The 16,204-nt window shown below is 43.5% G+C and overlaps 2 protein-coding genes across 2 annotated transcripts in view; both read right to left on the reverse strand.

Annotated features, from left to right (window-relative positions):
• Nucleotides 1–16,204, reverse strand: part of NAALADL2 (N-acetylated alpha-linked acidic dipeptidase like 2) — a gene marked incomplete at its 3' end in the record, with an annotated part of 1,068,176 nt that overhangs the window by 939,963 nt on the left and 112,009 nt on the right. The gene's annotated exons all lie outside the window — the stretch shown is intronic.
• On the reverse strand, nt 12,699–14,894 carry LOC307053504 (transcription factor MafG). Its single transcript, XM_079704930.1, has one exon. It carries the CDS (start codon nt 14,871–14,873, stop codon nt 14,385–14,387), a length of 489 nt encoding a protein of 162 aa, XP_079561056.1. The 5' UTR covers nt 14,874–14,894; the 3' UTR covers nt 12,699–14,384.

Here is a 16,204-nt window from a genome sequence, read left to right on the forward strand (position 1 = left end):
ATGGTCATATTTTAGATTCTAAGACCAAGCAAGTGTTTTTATGATTAACTATCTGAATAAGCACCACAAATACATTGGATCATTCATTTATTCACCAATAAATATTGGGCATCACACTGTACCAGACAATGTGGTAGAGTCTGAGGATACACTTATGCTTCCTGCCCTCAATTTTCTTACAACCTAGAGGAAGAAAAAGTAAATAAATAATCACACAATACACCCAAATCTTCTGTAAAATTTAAGTGCTATGAGGAAAAATATAAAAGCTGAGATAAGGACCATCAAATGGGGACCCAATTTAAGCAGTGTTTCATGAAAGACCTCTCTGGAGCTGTCTAAACAAAAATGAGAGATGAAGGACAGAATTCATTTAGACATCTTTTGGATATAAATAAAAGGTTTAAGGATACCATAAAGAGAGAAATTTTTACTCTGGAATTGCTATTATATTTTTAATGATATCGATCCAATCCACAATGTCTTCTACACTGTGATCTACTGAATGATGGGATGCCTCGTATTTCTTTTGTATTACACTGAAATATCTTATTCCAAATTGCATGAGTGACTACTCTATAAATGCTTGTTGACTGAACATGTGAGAAAGGGTTAAAGGTAATGAGACAAGATAAATATGTATGATTTAGACCACAACATAGCAGTCACTTCAATTAAGAGGTTAGTATGCTCATTAACCAATCTGAAGAACCATTAGCAACGGAAAATAAAGAGAGTGGAAATAAGTATTGAGGAACAACATATTACAATTAAATTAATGGGGTTTAGGGAGGATCCATGAAAGTCCCCGCAGCTTCTGCCTCTTCTTTATAATGTCATGGTTCTAATTTACCTCATTTATATTAATGAACGGAGGATTGCACAACTATTAGCATGATTGAAAATTACATTAATGCTAAGTAAATCTACCCCTAATTATTATGATTAATGAGAAGTTGATCATCTTGGACCAGAGTAACAACCTAAAGCAAATGAAATAGAGCAAAAAAGCTTTTTCTTGCTAACCTAAGTCTTTAGTCTTTTTATTTAGTGAAACCGTGAGCAATCCACTTAGTAATGTTATATATTAATTTACTATAACTATGCATTTACATAGATTTATGTAGATTATATTTTTCACATTTATGTATCTATTTGAAATAATTATTTCTACGTGTATTAAAATGTGGTCTTATGATTGGCTTTATGCTGTGTTAGTGTTCCAGTATGAAACTGAATAATAAAATCAACCATATTTTTTCTCTACCTGGTTCCAAGTCATCTGTTTGAGGGTTATCTCCTTCAAAAGAGAAATTATTCATCTTTGTAGTCATCAGAATTAATAATTAGGGGCTTCCCTGGTGGCGTAGTGGCTGAGAGTCCACCTGCCAATGCAGGGGATGCGGGTTCGTGCCCCGGTCCGGGAAGATCCCACATGCCGTGGAGCGGCTGGGCCCATGAGCCATGGCTGCTGAGCCTGCGTGTCCGGAGCTTGTGCTCCACAATGGGAGAGGCCACAACAGTGAGAGGCCTGCGTACCACAAAAAAAATAAAACAAAACAAAAGAAAAAACAAAAAAAAACAAGAATTAATAATTAGGACATTAAGAGGCATAAACCTCGCCTTTATTTAAATATTTAAATTATTTAAATATTGCTACTTTACAAAAAGAGTTTAAAATGATAAAAAGAAAGGATAGAAGAACTAAGCAGCAAAATATCTGACTTCCTTTTTTGATCTGGAAAGGTGAGCTATTTTTATGAAAATTTTCCTTACTTCTCCCTTTATTAAAACTGCTATATGATATTGCCTAATGTTTTGATCTAGTTTATTTTCTATCTTCTGCTACTGATAGGTGTCCATGGAAACAAACCTGTAGTCAATGCTAGACTCCTTAGCACAGTGGCCTGAGACATATGCTTTGACAGCACAGCAAGCAAAAATAGCTATCAAGGCTATTTCTCAGAGCTCCATGACAGGCTTTTAATGAAACAGAAAGAATTTCACATTAATGTGGCCTTTACGTCCTGACAGTGTTGTCCCATCTCAAAACTGTATTTATTCTGCTCTTATTATCAAGAATATTTTCTTACTGTACTATGGGATCTTAAGTTATAATCAATTTAAACACACAAATGTCATTTCTCAAGGCCTGCCCATAGTCTAAAAGTTCAAAAATTAATTCACAAATTATTTATTGAAGGACTGCTCTGCACCAGGCTCTGTGCTAGGGCTGGGTTTTAATAGTACATGAGGCAAATGTCCCCATCTTCAGAGAGATTCTTGTTTAGTGGAAGAGACAGAAATGGAAACAGTTTTAAATATTGTGTTGGCCAAAAAGTTTGTTTGGGTTTTTCTGTAAGACGTTACGGAGAAACCTGAATGAACTTTATGGCCAACCCAATATAACAAGTGCTGCATAAAGCATAAAAAAAATGGACAAGTGCTTTGGTAGTATGGAACAGGGGAAACTCAGCTAATACAAAAGATCAGGAAAGGCCTCCCTGAGAAAATGACATTTAGGAGGAGAGACTAAAGATGCAATAGTTCCTAACAATTTATCTTGTGGTGAAGAACTAGGACTCTAGGAATAAAATGGAGTTTATAACTAGATATAAACTCAAAGAAAAGCAAAACAGACTTGTGTTAGGGTCTAGCCTTACCAGTTCCTAGGTTGTATGACCTTCCGGAAATTATCTGTCTCTCTGTTTTATGTGTAATAAAAGTAGAGATGATATGTACCATGTAGGATGGCTGTGAGGATTATATGAGATATACATATGAAAGTGTCTGACACAACAGCAAGTCTTCAAAGAATATTAATTTTCTTTTCCTATATAAAAAAAATGGCCCAAAATTCTGTCTTTCTGCAAATTCACAAAAGGAAATTTGGGGAGCATGTCATGAAAGTGCTTTGGATGTAGAACTAAGTGACTACCACTAGTTAGGAAAATAGGCTGTGCATTAGTCAAAACTGTGTCTAGTCACTTTCCAGACCTCACTAGTTGTGTGGCCTCAAGGAAGTAACTTTATCCACTCTGAGCTTCAGTTTCATCATCTGTAAGACAGGATATAATAGGGCCCAGGTCACAGAATGTTAGAATAAAATGAGAGACTGAAGGCCAAGCTCATGGGAGGACTCCTGACAAATAGTAAAATTTTGATAAAGTTAGTTATTAATATTACTGTAGTGGTCATGGCAATAATAGCAGAAGCAGGAGTAACCATCTTGGGCCACCTTCTTTTATTTACATATACACAGTGAAAGGTGAGACATAAATTTGGGAGAATAAATCATGAGACAAAATGCATCAAAATGAAAGAATTAAAAGAGTTCTAAACAGTAGTCTAAAAATACTCCAATGTTTCAGATATAGTACTGATATAAGGTTTGGGTGTTCAGGGGAGATTTTAAAGTAGGCTGTTCAGGAAACATCAAAAGTATCTATTCATGAAAGGATTTACAACCAATTGGTTTGTCAGTTACATCTAAGGATTAACAATTGTTTCTTATATAGTGTATGCATTATCTATGCTGCATAACAACCACCTCGAAACTTGGTGGCTTGCACAACTATTTTATTCATGATTTTGTGGGTAGGTGATTTGGTCTGTGCTAAGAAGGGAGGTTCCTCTGCTGGTCTTGGCTGCGGTTATTGATGTGCTTGTAGTCATCAGGTAGTTCAACTGGGGCCAGATTGCCACAAATGGCTCCACACCCATGTCTGGAGGATGGTATTGGCTATCAGCAGGGTCTCTCTCTCTCCACATGGCCTCTCTCCCCTAGGAGAGTAGCCTGGCTTCTTCACAGTGTGGTCTCAGAAAGACAAGAAAATGAGAACCAAAGCTACAAGGTCTCTTGTGGCCTGGGCCCAGAACTTCTAAAATATTACTACCATATTCTATTAGGCAAAACAAATCACAAGGCCAGCTCATATTATGGAGGTAGAGAAATCAACTGTACCTCTTGAGAGAAGAGCAGCAAAGACAGATTACAAAGAAGGGTACATACAGAATTAAAAGAAATTTCTAAAAGGAATTATTTTTTTCCCAATGTACCACATAAAGCTAGCTCATATTCCCTACCCTCTCATAGTAATAGTATTATCTAAGTTTATTGCCACATGAAACTTAATCTTACTCCACTTATGCTTGTTCTACTTCATATAATGTGTGACACATACAGACAACCAAATCACTCTACCTCTGTAGGTCTCTTCAGTTGATGTGCATGAGACCTGTCAGGGAGCTTTAAAAAGAAATCTCTACCTCCCACTGCTTAGGTATTCTGATATAATGGATCAGGCATATGACCTGGATATTCCTTTTTTTTAAAGAAGGTTCCCAGATGATACCAACAAATGGTCATGATTGAGAACCAATGTGTCTAACTTGTTCCAGTTCTTTTTAAATATAAATATGAGTGGACTTAAAAAGCTCTTTCTTTTCCCTTTGAAATACTACTAATTATTTTATTTCTCCTCCCCCTATAGCTTTTACTTTTTATTCTTCTTCCTGGAAATCCTTCCTCTATCTTTAAATCTTCATTGCTAATGATCCCCAAGTTATGATCTCCATTCTTGAACTCACTCTGAAATTTTAGACTCATTTCTCCCTGGTGCCTATAGGACATCTGCATGTACATGCAAATTAAGTATCTCAAATTTTATATGTATTAAACTCAACTAATCTTTCTCTTCATCCTGTTTCTCCCTTTTCTATCCAGTTTCTCACTGAATATTACCACCATCTATACAATCATGTAAGTAAAAAAATCTATTTGTGATCCCAGATACCTCCCTGTCACTTTATCCCTTTATCCCGAGTCAAGATATCTTACTTTCTAATATCTCTCATCCTCACTGACTCATCTTTCTTCCCACTGCTAATGCTTTAACTGAGGTCATCATCAGTTACTGTGATGGTCTCACTGCTGGTCTGCTTGAATCTGGTAATGTCCTATTCCAAAAGATCTCCATACAACTGCCAGAATAACCACTCTAAAATACAAAACATATCATTAAAATGCAAAATGGTCATTGTCTAATGGAAAATATTTCATGGTTTGCTGTGGTTGGAGACACAGTCTTAGGCTGTATTATGACAGACCTAGGGATCAAAATTTAAGCATTTGACCTACAAGATCAAGAAGAATTAATGATGTTGTTGGCCTAGAGTTTAATTTATGCAGAAAATTATTTTGAGACAATTGATGCGACAGTAGCAGGGGAAAGAAACCTGGGGGAAGGAAGACCATTTGGGTAACTATGATAATTATTCAGGCATGTGGTAATAATGATCTGGCCTAAGACAGTCATAATCCCACAAATGTGCTGACTGAACTCACTTATATTTATGATCATGAATCTCAAATGGGCACTCACAGAAGCCAGACAGTCCTACTATACCTTCCATAGTAAATTCATTTTCCTTCTCTCCAATCTAACTCACATCTCATTCCCTTTCTTAAATCCCCAGTACCCTCCTCTTTACCTTTCCTTCTCCACTGCTATACTTACCTACTACTTCCCAGGAAAAATACATTATATCAAAAAGAATTACCCCATCATCCCCCCCCCTAAAATTCCCCAGTCTACCTGTCTCTGTACCCGCCATGCTCTGCCTTCCCTCTGATTTCTGTGAAAGCAGCATCCCTGTTCCTTCCTTTTTGTATGGAGCCCTCCCCGCACCAAACCTACCCAAGCCCTCCAGGGAGTATCCTCTTTCCAGCCTTTATGTTGATTTCCCACTCCTGTGAACACAAAATATGCCTTAATAGTGTCCTTAAAAAGAAGACAAATACTTTTCATTCACCTCTCATTGCAGTTAATATCTCATCTCTCTGCTACCTTTCTCAAAAGAAAATTCTCAAAGTAGTTGCATATGTCTGGGATCCACACTCCTTTACCACTAAAGTAATGGTTTAAAATATGTCCACACATTCCTTGACATTTGCTTCAAAAGGTGGAGCAGAAATTTCCTTAGGAATTCCCTTTTTGACACAGAAACAACAGAAATGATATGATATAACTTCCGAGAATAAGGCATGAAAAGTGTCACAGCTTTCTCGTCATTTGATCTCTTGCTCTGTGGGAAAACCTGCTGCCATGTTGGGACCTTCCCTGTGGAAAGGCTTGAGTGCAAGGAACTGTGCCTCTGAGAACAGGCTGTGGGGACCTGAGCCCTCCAGCCAACGGCTTTGTGACTGAGTTATCTTACAGCAGGATCCTTCAGGCCACTGAAGCCCCTGCAACATCTAACGGCTACTTCATGAGACTCGGAGGCCGACCCAACCAACTAAATTCTTCTGAATTTCTAATCTACAAGAATGATGAGATAGTAAATATTTGCTGTAAGACACTAAGTTTGGGGTATTTTTTTAATGTCACAACAGATAACTAATACAACCGCCTCTCATTTTCGTTTCAGCCCAATCCAATTAGATATTTTCTATCATTACTCCAATAAGATGGTTCTTATATTAATTTATACATTAAATTTCTTAATACCTATTGAGCACTTAGAACAGTGTCTAGGCCTAAGAACTGTAGGGAGGGTTGTTATTAAGAGTGATATTACTACTATTATCACAAGGAGCAGTCGGAATACATGAGTCTCTGAGGACCATCCTGTAAAAGCCAACAGTCAGTTCTCTGTCGTCCTCTCTACCTCTCACAGCACAAGCTACTCTCCTGTTATTGAAATACTTTTGTCCCCCCCCCTTTGGTTTTTTGGTATCATCTATCTCATGGTATTTTTAATGGATTATCCTGTTTTGCCAGACCTCTAAATACTGAAGTATCCATAGTCTATTCTGATTTCTTTCTTTCCTTCCTTCTTTCTTTCCTTCCTTCCTTCCTTTCTCTTTCTCTCCTTCTTTCCTTCCTTCCTTCCTTCATTCCTTCCTCCCTCTCTTTCGCTCTTTCTTTCTTGTTAATTGACACAGTCTCCCTAGGTGATTTTACCTAATACCAAAGCTTTATATACCATGATTTTTCTATATACCAATTCTTTATCTCCAGCCCTGATCCCTCCTCTAGGTCCTAGATATACATATTTCCTTCTCAACATTTCCATGTGAATCTATTAGGCTTCTTATATTTAGCATGTCTAAACAAGGACTTTTGGTATCCTGCATAATTTCATTTTATATCTCCCACCACTGAAATGTAAGCTCTATGAATACAGGAAGTTTTTCATACCAGGCACTGGGTTCTGAAGATTCTGTGCTTAGAATAGTGCCAGGCACATAATAGGCACACTAGAAATTTGTATAAGTGAAGAAAGAATGGGTTGAATCATTTAAAACATCCTGAAAAGTGTAAATAAATATCTATTTTAGATTCTACTTAAATCTAATAAAGGTAGGTCTTTTAATAACACACAAAATAGTATGCAGAATCAAATTATCATGGCAAATTCCATTATTAAGTTTCTTATAATAATTTTGACCATTAAAATTATTGGTATTGTCAGAAAATGCAATACATCTTCATTTGAAAATTTTTTTTAAATTATCAAATATTTGCTTCCCTGCCATTGTAGCATTCTATCAAACTTAGCAGCTTCTAATAGCAGCCATGTATACTTGTAATAAAAATGTATGAATCACTACCTTTTCTGAATTCTTTTTAATTTTCTTCCATTCTCTATCATTTTGTTATGCTCCTAATACATGCCAAGCAATGCACACATAGTGTGACAATACCATGACAGGTATGGTCAGAGACAGACATTAAACCAAAGATCACAATGCCACAAGAAAGTCTACAGGCAGGTACTTGAAGATAAAAGTAACTGGTCAACTAACTGCCAAGGGAGTCTGGGAAGACTTCCCAGAGGTATAATGCATCAAACAAGTTATAAAACTATAAGGTCTGTCCCACCAGAATTAAAAATGTATCCAATCTGTAATAATTTTTCAATGTTTTTCTATTTTCTCCCTTTTTTCTACTTAGACACAACATTCAGCCCAGCTATAAAGTTCTCATTTTTTTCATGCCAATATCCTTGATACAAATTCTTAAATATCTTTTTGAAACCATCGTAGGTATAACGTGACTGAAGTATTTATATTAATCCTATAAATGTTTCCCATGAACTGTTTCTCAAAGTCATTCATTCTGAATCTTTTTTTTTAATATCTAGGTCACATGAAATACACCATGTTTTCCAATATCTTCAGTTGTTGAGTATCAGTGATTCAAGCCAGAAAATGTGCTAACCTTGACATCACCAGGGTCATAGAGTATATTAGGACAAGGAAAGCTGATACTTTCTCTTAGTCCACTCAACTGTGAAACAAACACTCTTGAAATCATTTTACTTTTGACTACTGAGCATCAAGTCCCCTGTAACCAAGGAAACAGCTTTCAGATACCAGTTTTAACACACAGAAGGCAATTATCAGTCTGAGATAAGGGTCCACTCTCAGCAGGCTTCTTTTCAGTTAATGCATCCCACTCCTTCACCTTTCCTTAACCTGCAGGCATCAGTGACTTATAGCACAACTCTCTTCTGCCTCATATTATCTCTGGTCTACTTGTGAGACTTTCCTATTTTAAAATTACCAGGTAATAGCAAACCTTCTTCCACAGTTGAGGCAAATTCTAAACTGCAGCCTTTAAAAACCATATGTCATAGAAACTAGAAAAAAATGAATGTCATTAACAACAACACAACAACAATTTGGTGTTAATACAGCTGGGAATAGTACCCTAAATACAATGCAGGAATCTCTGAGCAGCTTAGCTAGGTGGTTCTGGCTCATGATATCTCGTGAAGTTTCAGTCAAGCTATTGATGGAGGCTGCAGTAACCTGAGAGGTCGACTGGGGTCCTGGGATCTTCTAAACTCACTCGAGTAGCTGTGGGCAAGAGGCTTCATTTCCTCACCACTTGGCCCTCCCCATAGAGCTGCTTATGACATGGCAGCTGGCTTCCCCCAGGGTGAATGATCCAAGGGAGACAGAGACAGAAAGTGAGAGTATGCACCTAAGACAGAAGCCTCAGTGTCTTCCAAAACCCAATCTCAGAAGTGATATACCATCATATATCACACAGACCAAGACTACGCAGGGATCTGAATTCTGGAAGGAAAGATCTGTGAGTCCTGGGTTGTAAGAATAAGATGAGTTAATACTTCTAAAACATAAAAATTGTGTCTGGCTCATTATGAATGTTATGTAAGTTTTACATTTGTATCATCATCATCATGATCAGAGGTAAAATTAGGGTAGAAATCTCTAACTGTGTGATGAGGGACAAGCCTGCAAGATATCACCTCATCCCCTCAAATGGTCAACAGTACACAGGACTATAATCCTAGTACTGCCACTAATTATGGGATATGAGGATGTTATTTAATCTTTATTGCAGTTTCCTCATTTTGAAGATAGAGTACTAGAATTAAAACAAAATCTTCACGATCCCTTCCAGTCCAGGAAACCAATGATTCCACCATTTTTCCTTCCCCTGTTTAATGTTTCAGGAATGAATTAAAATAGGAAAAATACTTTTTCTCCCCATCTCACTCAACATCTTTAATCAAATTGTTATTATTTCCAGGGCATTAGATTTTATTTTCCTAAATAGCAAGTCTAACATCCAGGTTAGCTAGAGGTACTTCTAACACCCTGGAGAGTTTTCAGGGAATCTGTTAAATAAAAATAGAATTTGTTTCCTTAATACCATCAAAGATTATGTTTCCAAAACTCCTATCTGTTCACTAGCTGTAATGTTTTCCCATAAAGGCTATTAATATCTAGATGGTTTTCTTTATTTCTTTCAGATGTTTTATTGTTATGATTGCATAGAGAGACAAAACTATTTTCCGTATATTGATTCTGTGTCCTGCAACTATATTCAATTCTTCTTATTAGTCCTACTACTTTTTTGGTGGAGTCTTTAGGATTTTCTATTTGGATAGGTAAAACAGAAAAGACTCCCAACTGGCACATTTTCTTTTTTTTTTTTTTTTTTTTTTTTTTTTTTTTTCTCTTTAAAAGGTGTTTATTGATCATATACAAAATAAAGAAAACCTTATATATCACAAACATACACTATGTACAGCAATAAATACCCGGGGCCCGGCCCAGTGCCGCCCCTCCTGGACAATAATTTAGCAATAAATACTGCACAGGGCAGGGAGGGCGCGAGGCCGCCGCCACCCAGGTCAGCCAGAGTGCTCCAGTGGGGCCCCTCCCCACCTGGATCTTCAACAACCCCCGCCCACCCCGGCAGATCCCAGCGTACCCACCCCACCTCCTGTCTTCAGCCCTAGGCAGGGCAGGCAGGGTCTGATCAACTCTGCTCCGCCCACCTCTCAGCGCCAGGAGAGCAGCAGAGCTGGACACACTGGACAGCCCTTGTCCTGCTGCCCTAAGATGCCAGGAGAAGGCTTTCTGTACCCACTCCCGTTTGGTTAAAGGCTTCAGATTGAGGGGATGTGGGGAAGGGTGGGGCTGGGACATGAGGCTGTTAGAGGGGTCCCCCTTCACAGGTCATCGGGGACGAGCTCTCCTACACTCTAGCTCAGACTGAAGGGACACCCACGTACCAAGGCTGCTGCTGCAGAGTGGGGTGGAAATGTGTGCGACTGGTCCAACAGGTACAGCACATGCTCAGGACACACGGGCCAGAGCAGGACAAGCCATCAGTCTCGAGGGCACACCCCTGCCTCTTCCCATCTGCTTCAAAACCAGACAGCCAAAAGGAAGGCGAAAAACGGCCAGCAAGAATTATTCAGTGGCTTCTGGGGGAAAAAATCGTTAATGTGTTGGTTCCTTTCACCAAACCACAGCCTAAAAAAGTAACTTAAAAGATCCTAGAGCGGAAACAGTGTTGCAGGCTGTGGCTTCCCAGCTGTGGACGGAAGCTTTGGCCAACCGGCCACCCCAGAGAGGGAAGTCGCAGGGACAAGATGGGGCTCGACCACCCATCCCAAAGCAGGCTGCAGCTGATCAGAGCCGTGGGCCCAGGCACCGACCATCGAGGCTGCTGCTGCTGATCAGGGTTATGCCCAGACCTGAAGCCTGGACCAAGAGTAGAAAAGCCTCCAGGGAGGCCTGGCACCCGGCAGAAACCAGCACAACACACAGCAGCCACAACCTCTCACCTGCACAAACGCAGTGCCACCTGGAGCAGCAGCCAGGAGCCATGGGGAGGGCTCCCTGGGGCCATACTCTGGGCAGGAGCTGACCTGTTCTCAAAGGGTTCTCCTCTGAAATCTGAGTGTCCACGTTGGGATAGGGAGGAGGTGGGCAAGGGCAAGGTGTGAAGGAAGGTGCACATTACGGTTTACTTAGCGGACAAGTTTGGGAGACTTGGCCTCGGCCAAAGCCCTCAATTCGCTGTGTCAAAAAGTTGAGGAGAGAGAACACAACACGCTCACAGTAGGAAAAACGAATTAACGAGAATCGGAAAGACGCCGAACAGTCACATGTGGAAACAGGATCTACTGTCAATAACCAAAGTGAAGGGGAGAAGGGGCAGAGCAGCCCCAGAGAGACTGGCTTGACGGGAGCAGGATGCTCCCCAGGCCCGAGGAACAGTTGCTCCAAATCCAAAAACCTCGAAAGGAAGTATAGCTTCACTAACTCCAGAAGCGTCTGTAAACCAAACCAAGGACCTGCAATTTCTGTTCAGCACATGCCCACCCTCAAACCCTCCTCTCTCTAGGTCTACAGCATGGCAGGGGTGCACAGAGATGGAGGACCACCTCCCAGCCAGGATAAAAGTGGGAACCATACTTGGACACAGGGAGCCTGTCCCTTCCCCTGTCCAGGACACGGCATGATCTCTCTTTAGGGATTCTTATGATGTGATTCCAACTTGCTGCTACAAGAAACATCGACTACTCTCGTCTGGACCTTAGGTAGACAAAGCCAGACTGCAGGGAGGCAAAGGAAGCCACTAAGTGATTCAGAGTCAATGGTCAAAATCTCCATTGCAGGCCAACCTGGGTACTGCCAGGAATGTCTCTGAATATCTACGGCCAAGATCAGCCCATCAAGACAACAGAAGTTGACAGCACCTCCTCCCTCCTATCCCACGGGCACACCATAAACTCTGGGATGAAGATTCTGCTGTCCACAAGGTTAAACCCTGCCTGGCCGCATTGTTTTTCTTTTCATTAGCCCACTTGTCTGTGCTTTTTCAGGGGTTCAGGGCCCCCAGAGAAGCCAACCAGCAACCCCAAGGAGTAGCCAAGCCCCACACGGCCAGAGCCAGGGCAGTAGCCTCTTGGGGGGCAGGCACCACAGGCAGCCCCATCACATGCCTACGAGCAGCTGCCTGAGCCAAGTCTGGGAGACTTGGCTGCCTCACCAAGTGGCCAGGACGGGGAGGTGGGCTCAGCCCCGGGGAAGCACCTCCACAAGCCAAGCAGTGGATCCCTGGAAGACACAGACCCCAAAGGGAGTTGAAAGAAGGCCCATAGCCAAGAGCTGCCAGCATGTTCAGGGGGAGAGGGGGGACAGGACCTGGCCCTGGAGACCGTAGCCCTTGTCTGGCACTGGTGGAGACCCCCAGGCCCTCAGGCAAGGAGAAGGGGCTGCCCCAGGTGGGCCCCGAAACCACCTGGTTCTGCCTGGGAAGCACCGTCCCGCAGCATGGAAACAGTTCTGGGATGAGTGGGCCGCGGGCCCCTGGGGTTCCCCTGCTGAGGCCCACACAAAACCCACCGGAACAAACCCCAGATTGGTGGCTGGAGCCCAAACACATTGACTGGAGGCCAGAAGGAAGACAGTCGGGGGCAGCTTGGCCCTGGCCTGGCAGGCACCCACAGTGACTCCTTGGTCCCTGCAAGCCCCCACCCAGGGCCAGAGACGGTGGGCAAGGAAGTAGTGAGGGGGCGGGAAGGGGGCCCAGGATGACCCCCAGTTTCACCTACCCTGCCACTGGATCAGCCCAAGCCTGAGACACACATGCGAAACCAAGGGTCAGCAGAGGGGTGTGGCAGAGCCCTGCATCTGACCCCCCAGGGGCTTGGGGTAGGCGCCAAAGCAGAAGAGGCTGGGCTGGAGGCACAGACATCCCAAGCTCCACTGGAGCAGGCGCAGCCTGGCACTACAGCCCAGGCCTGACAAGCCAGCAGAAGCAAAACCACAACCAAATCCAAAAAACAAACACGGGAGAACAGACACAAGAAGTGACACCCACAGGTCAAAGGTCACCAGAAGCACCAGCACGTGACGCTGCACAAGACCTCACCAGGCACAGACAACACCACGGCACCGGCAAGAGACGGAAGCAGGAAGGGCAAAGGAGTAAGTCACTTTCGGTACAATTGCAAAAGAGATAGCAAAGAGGACGTCAGGACGCGCCTTCTGGTCGCTCACGGCTTGGCTTTTTTTTTTTTGTCTTTTTTTAACTAAGTTTTATAAATAACGTCTGATAACTCTGTGTATATAAAAACTAAACTTCAACAGCCACAAAGACTTGTCTGTAAGTTTACAAGAAAGGATTTTTTTTTTCTTTTTTTAAACTAGCAAAGTTCTATTATACTTTCTTCCCTTTTCTGTTTATACGGTCAAATGTTCTCGCTTTTTTTTTTTTTTTTTTAAAAAGACAGTTTTATAAATACTCTGCAGCTTTTTTTTTCTTTAGCTTTTAAACATATAATTTAATAACTTCGTAAAAGGAACTTCTCTCTTTTAAATAAAGGGCTATGTAACCACACAAATAGGTCATGTAAACAGTGACACGGGACCCATCGCAGGACACTGGACACACCCTTCACGTACGCTCACAACCAGTGATTTGGTCTTGTTCAGTGCAACACGTCAGGTGTGAGTGCCAAGGCCCCCGGCCCACAGCCACACGACACCCCATCCCCGCCAGCGCCAGACCGGTGGCCCGCCTGTCCAGGGCCCTCAGGGACAGCCTACTCTGCAGAGCAGTGCCCGTCTATGCCTGCAGGCCGAGCTGAGAGTGAACTGCCCGGCCCCCCGCTAGCCTGGCGGCTGTCAGAGCCTGTGGGCCATTCTGCAGCGAGAACAGCCTCTCTCCTGCCCTGCAACCCTCCCTGCTCAGGGACACATGTGCCCCAGAGCACCCGGTCAATCTTTCTCTCTGTCCACTCCCACAGGCCGACTCTGGACTCCAAGCCCACCTGCCCATGGTACAAAGGGGGCGGGGGCGACCCCACGTCACCACCAAACTGACCAATCCCAACGTACAAAACACACGATGACAACGACGAGATCAAAGGGGCTCAGCCCGGCGCCCCTGGGGTGCAGGTTGTGCTTTGCAGGGAAGGGAGGAGGTAGGAGAGGAGGAAAAGAAGAGAAGAGGAAGAAGAGGAGGGAGGGAGAAGGGGACAGGGCTGCTGAATTTGCCATGCGCCTACTGGCCCCTTGCAGACCCGCCTGGGCAAGCGCGTCCCTACGACCGGGCGTCCGTCTTGGACTTTACTATCGTGATGACGCTGGTGGCGGCCACCTTGCCGGGGACGAGGGGCCCCAAGCCAGCAGCAAGGGGACCCCGAGCTGGCGCCACAGGGCTTCGGGCCACGGTCCTGGCGAAGTTCTGCAGGGCCTCGTACTTGGAGCGCAGGGCATCGAGCTCCAGCTTCATGCTGGCGTTCTCCGAGGCCAGCTTCTCCACCTCCTGCTGCAGCTCTGCCTTCTGCTTCTCCAGCTCCTCCTTCTGGGTCACCCGCTTCACGCGGCAGCTGGCGGCATAGCCGCGGTTCTTGAGCGTGCGCCGGCGCTGCTTCAGCTGGATGATCTCCTCCTTGGACAGGCCCCGCAGGTGCTGGTTCAGCTCCCGCACTGACATGGTCACCAGCTCCTCATCTGTCAGGCTGGTGCCATTCTCTCCCGGCTCCCGCTTCACCTTCAAGGCCTTGTTTCCTTTATTGGGGGTCGTCATAACCCGAGGGCACAGCAAGCAGGCACTCCACCACACTGCGGGCCCGGCGGGCCGAGGCCGGGGCGGGGCGGGGCGGGCGCTCCGAGGCCGCGCGGGGCTGGCCGCGCGGGGGCTCCGGGCCCAGAGTGGGGGCTCGCCGCCTGCGCGGGCCGGGCCGAGCGCGCTGGGAAGGCCGGGCCGGACCAGGCTTGGGGCTCCGGATCCTCCTCCGCCGCCGCCGCCGCCGCCGCCGCCGCCGCCGCTCCACAGATGTCACATGATGTTTGGTCACGTGGGCTCCATTCATGAAGCGGCACATTTTCTTATAATTATATACTCCCAAACTATTAGTTAGGGTAATGACATAGAGAAACATTAAAATTTCAGGTGCTTCTTATTCATATTAATTTCAAGATGGGTATTCTTTTTTTTTAACATCTTTATTGAAGTATAATAGCTTTACAATGGTGTGTTAGTTTCTGCTGAATAACAAAGTGAATCAGCTATACATATACATACACCCCCATATCTCCTCCCTCTTGCGTCTCCCTCCCACCCTCCCTATCCTAACCCTCTAGGTGGTCACAAAGCACGGAGCTGATCTCCCTGTGCTATGCGGCTGCTTCTCACTAGCTATCTATTTTACACAAAATGGGTATTCTTGGTCAAAGGGTAACTCTTCCTCCAAATGGTGATTAAGAGACCCAAGTTACCTCCATCTTGTGATTTGCCATTTCTTGATCTTACAGTCACCAGCAGAAGTAGAAAGAGGGGCCAAAAGGTTTACCTGCTTCTTAACCACCCTGGCCTGGAAGTGACATTCAGTCATATAGCCACTTAATATAAGACAAACTGCAAACTATAACCAGCAGTGTTCCCAGAAAAAAGGAAGTATCAGAGTTGTACGTCAACTATGTAGTATCTATGCTAATTCCTAATCACAGAAGAATAGAGCTAAAAGGAACTTTACCATTTTTCAACCACCTAATTTTATGGGTGAAGACCCTGAGGACTGAAATAATGAAGTAGCTTACCAAAAATAAACAATAGGGTTAATGTAGAATAGAGACTTTACCGCTTATTGCCTGATAGTGTATCCAGTTCACTCCATCTTAAACAGACCTTGTGGAGGTAGCCCCAGTCACTCCCAATCATCCACTAGAGTTTGCATCACTTTAGCAGCTACCCGACTTCCCCCAAGATTCCCATCGTCATATCAGCAGACCTAAAACCCATCATGGGCTGGTCAGGCAACTCAGAATGAGCAAACCATTTGAGGGACAATTAACCTTAAGCATTTGATGCAAAAATGAGGACAAATCTTGTCAAAAGCAATGAATATCAACTCATAA

Source organism: Hyperoodon ampullatus (genome assembly GCF_949752795.1).
Source record: "Hyperoodon ampullatus genome assembly, chromosome: 5".
NCBI lineage: Eukaryota > Metazoa > Chordata > Mammalia > Artiodactyla > Ziphiidae > Hyperoodon > Hyperoodon ampullatus.

Excerpts from the sequence above, each read along its gene's own strand:
- LOC307053504 (XM_079704930.1), bottom strand. The coding sequence starts at position 14,873 with ATGACGACCCCCAATAAAGGAAACAAGGCCTTGAAGGTGAAGCGGGAG.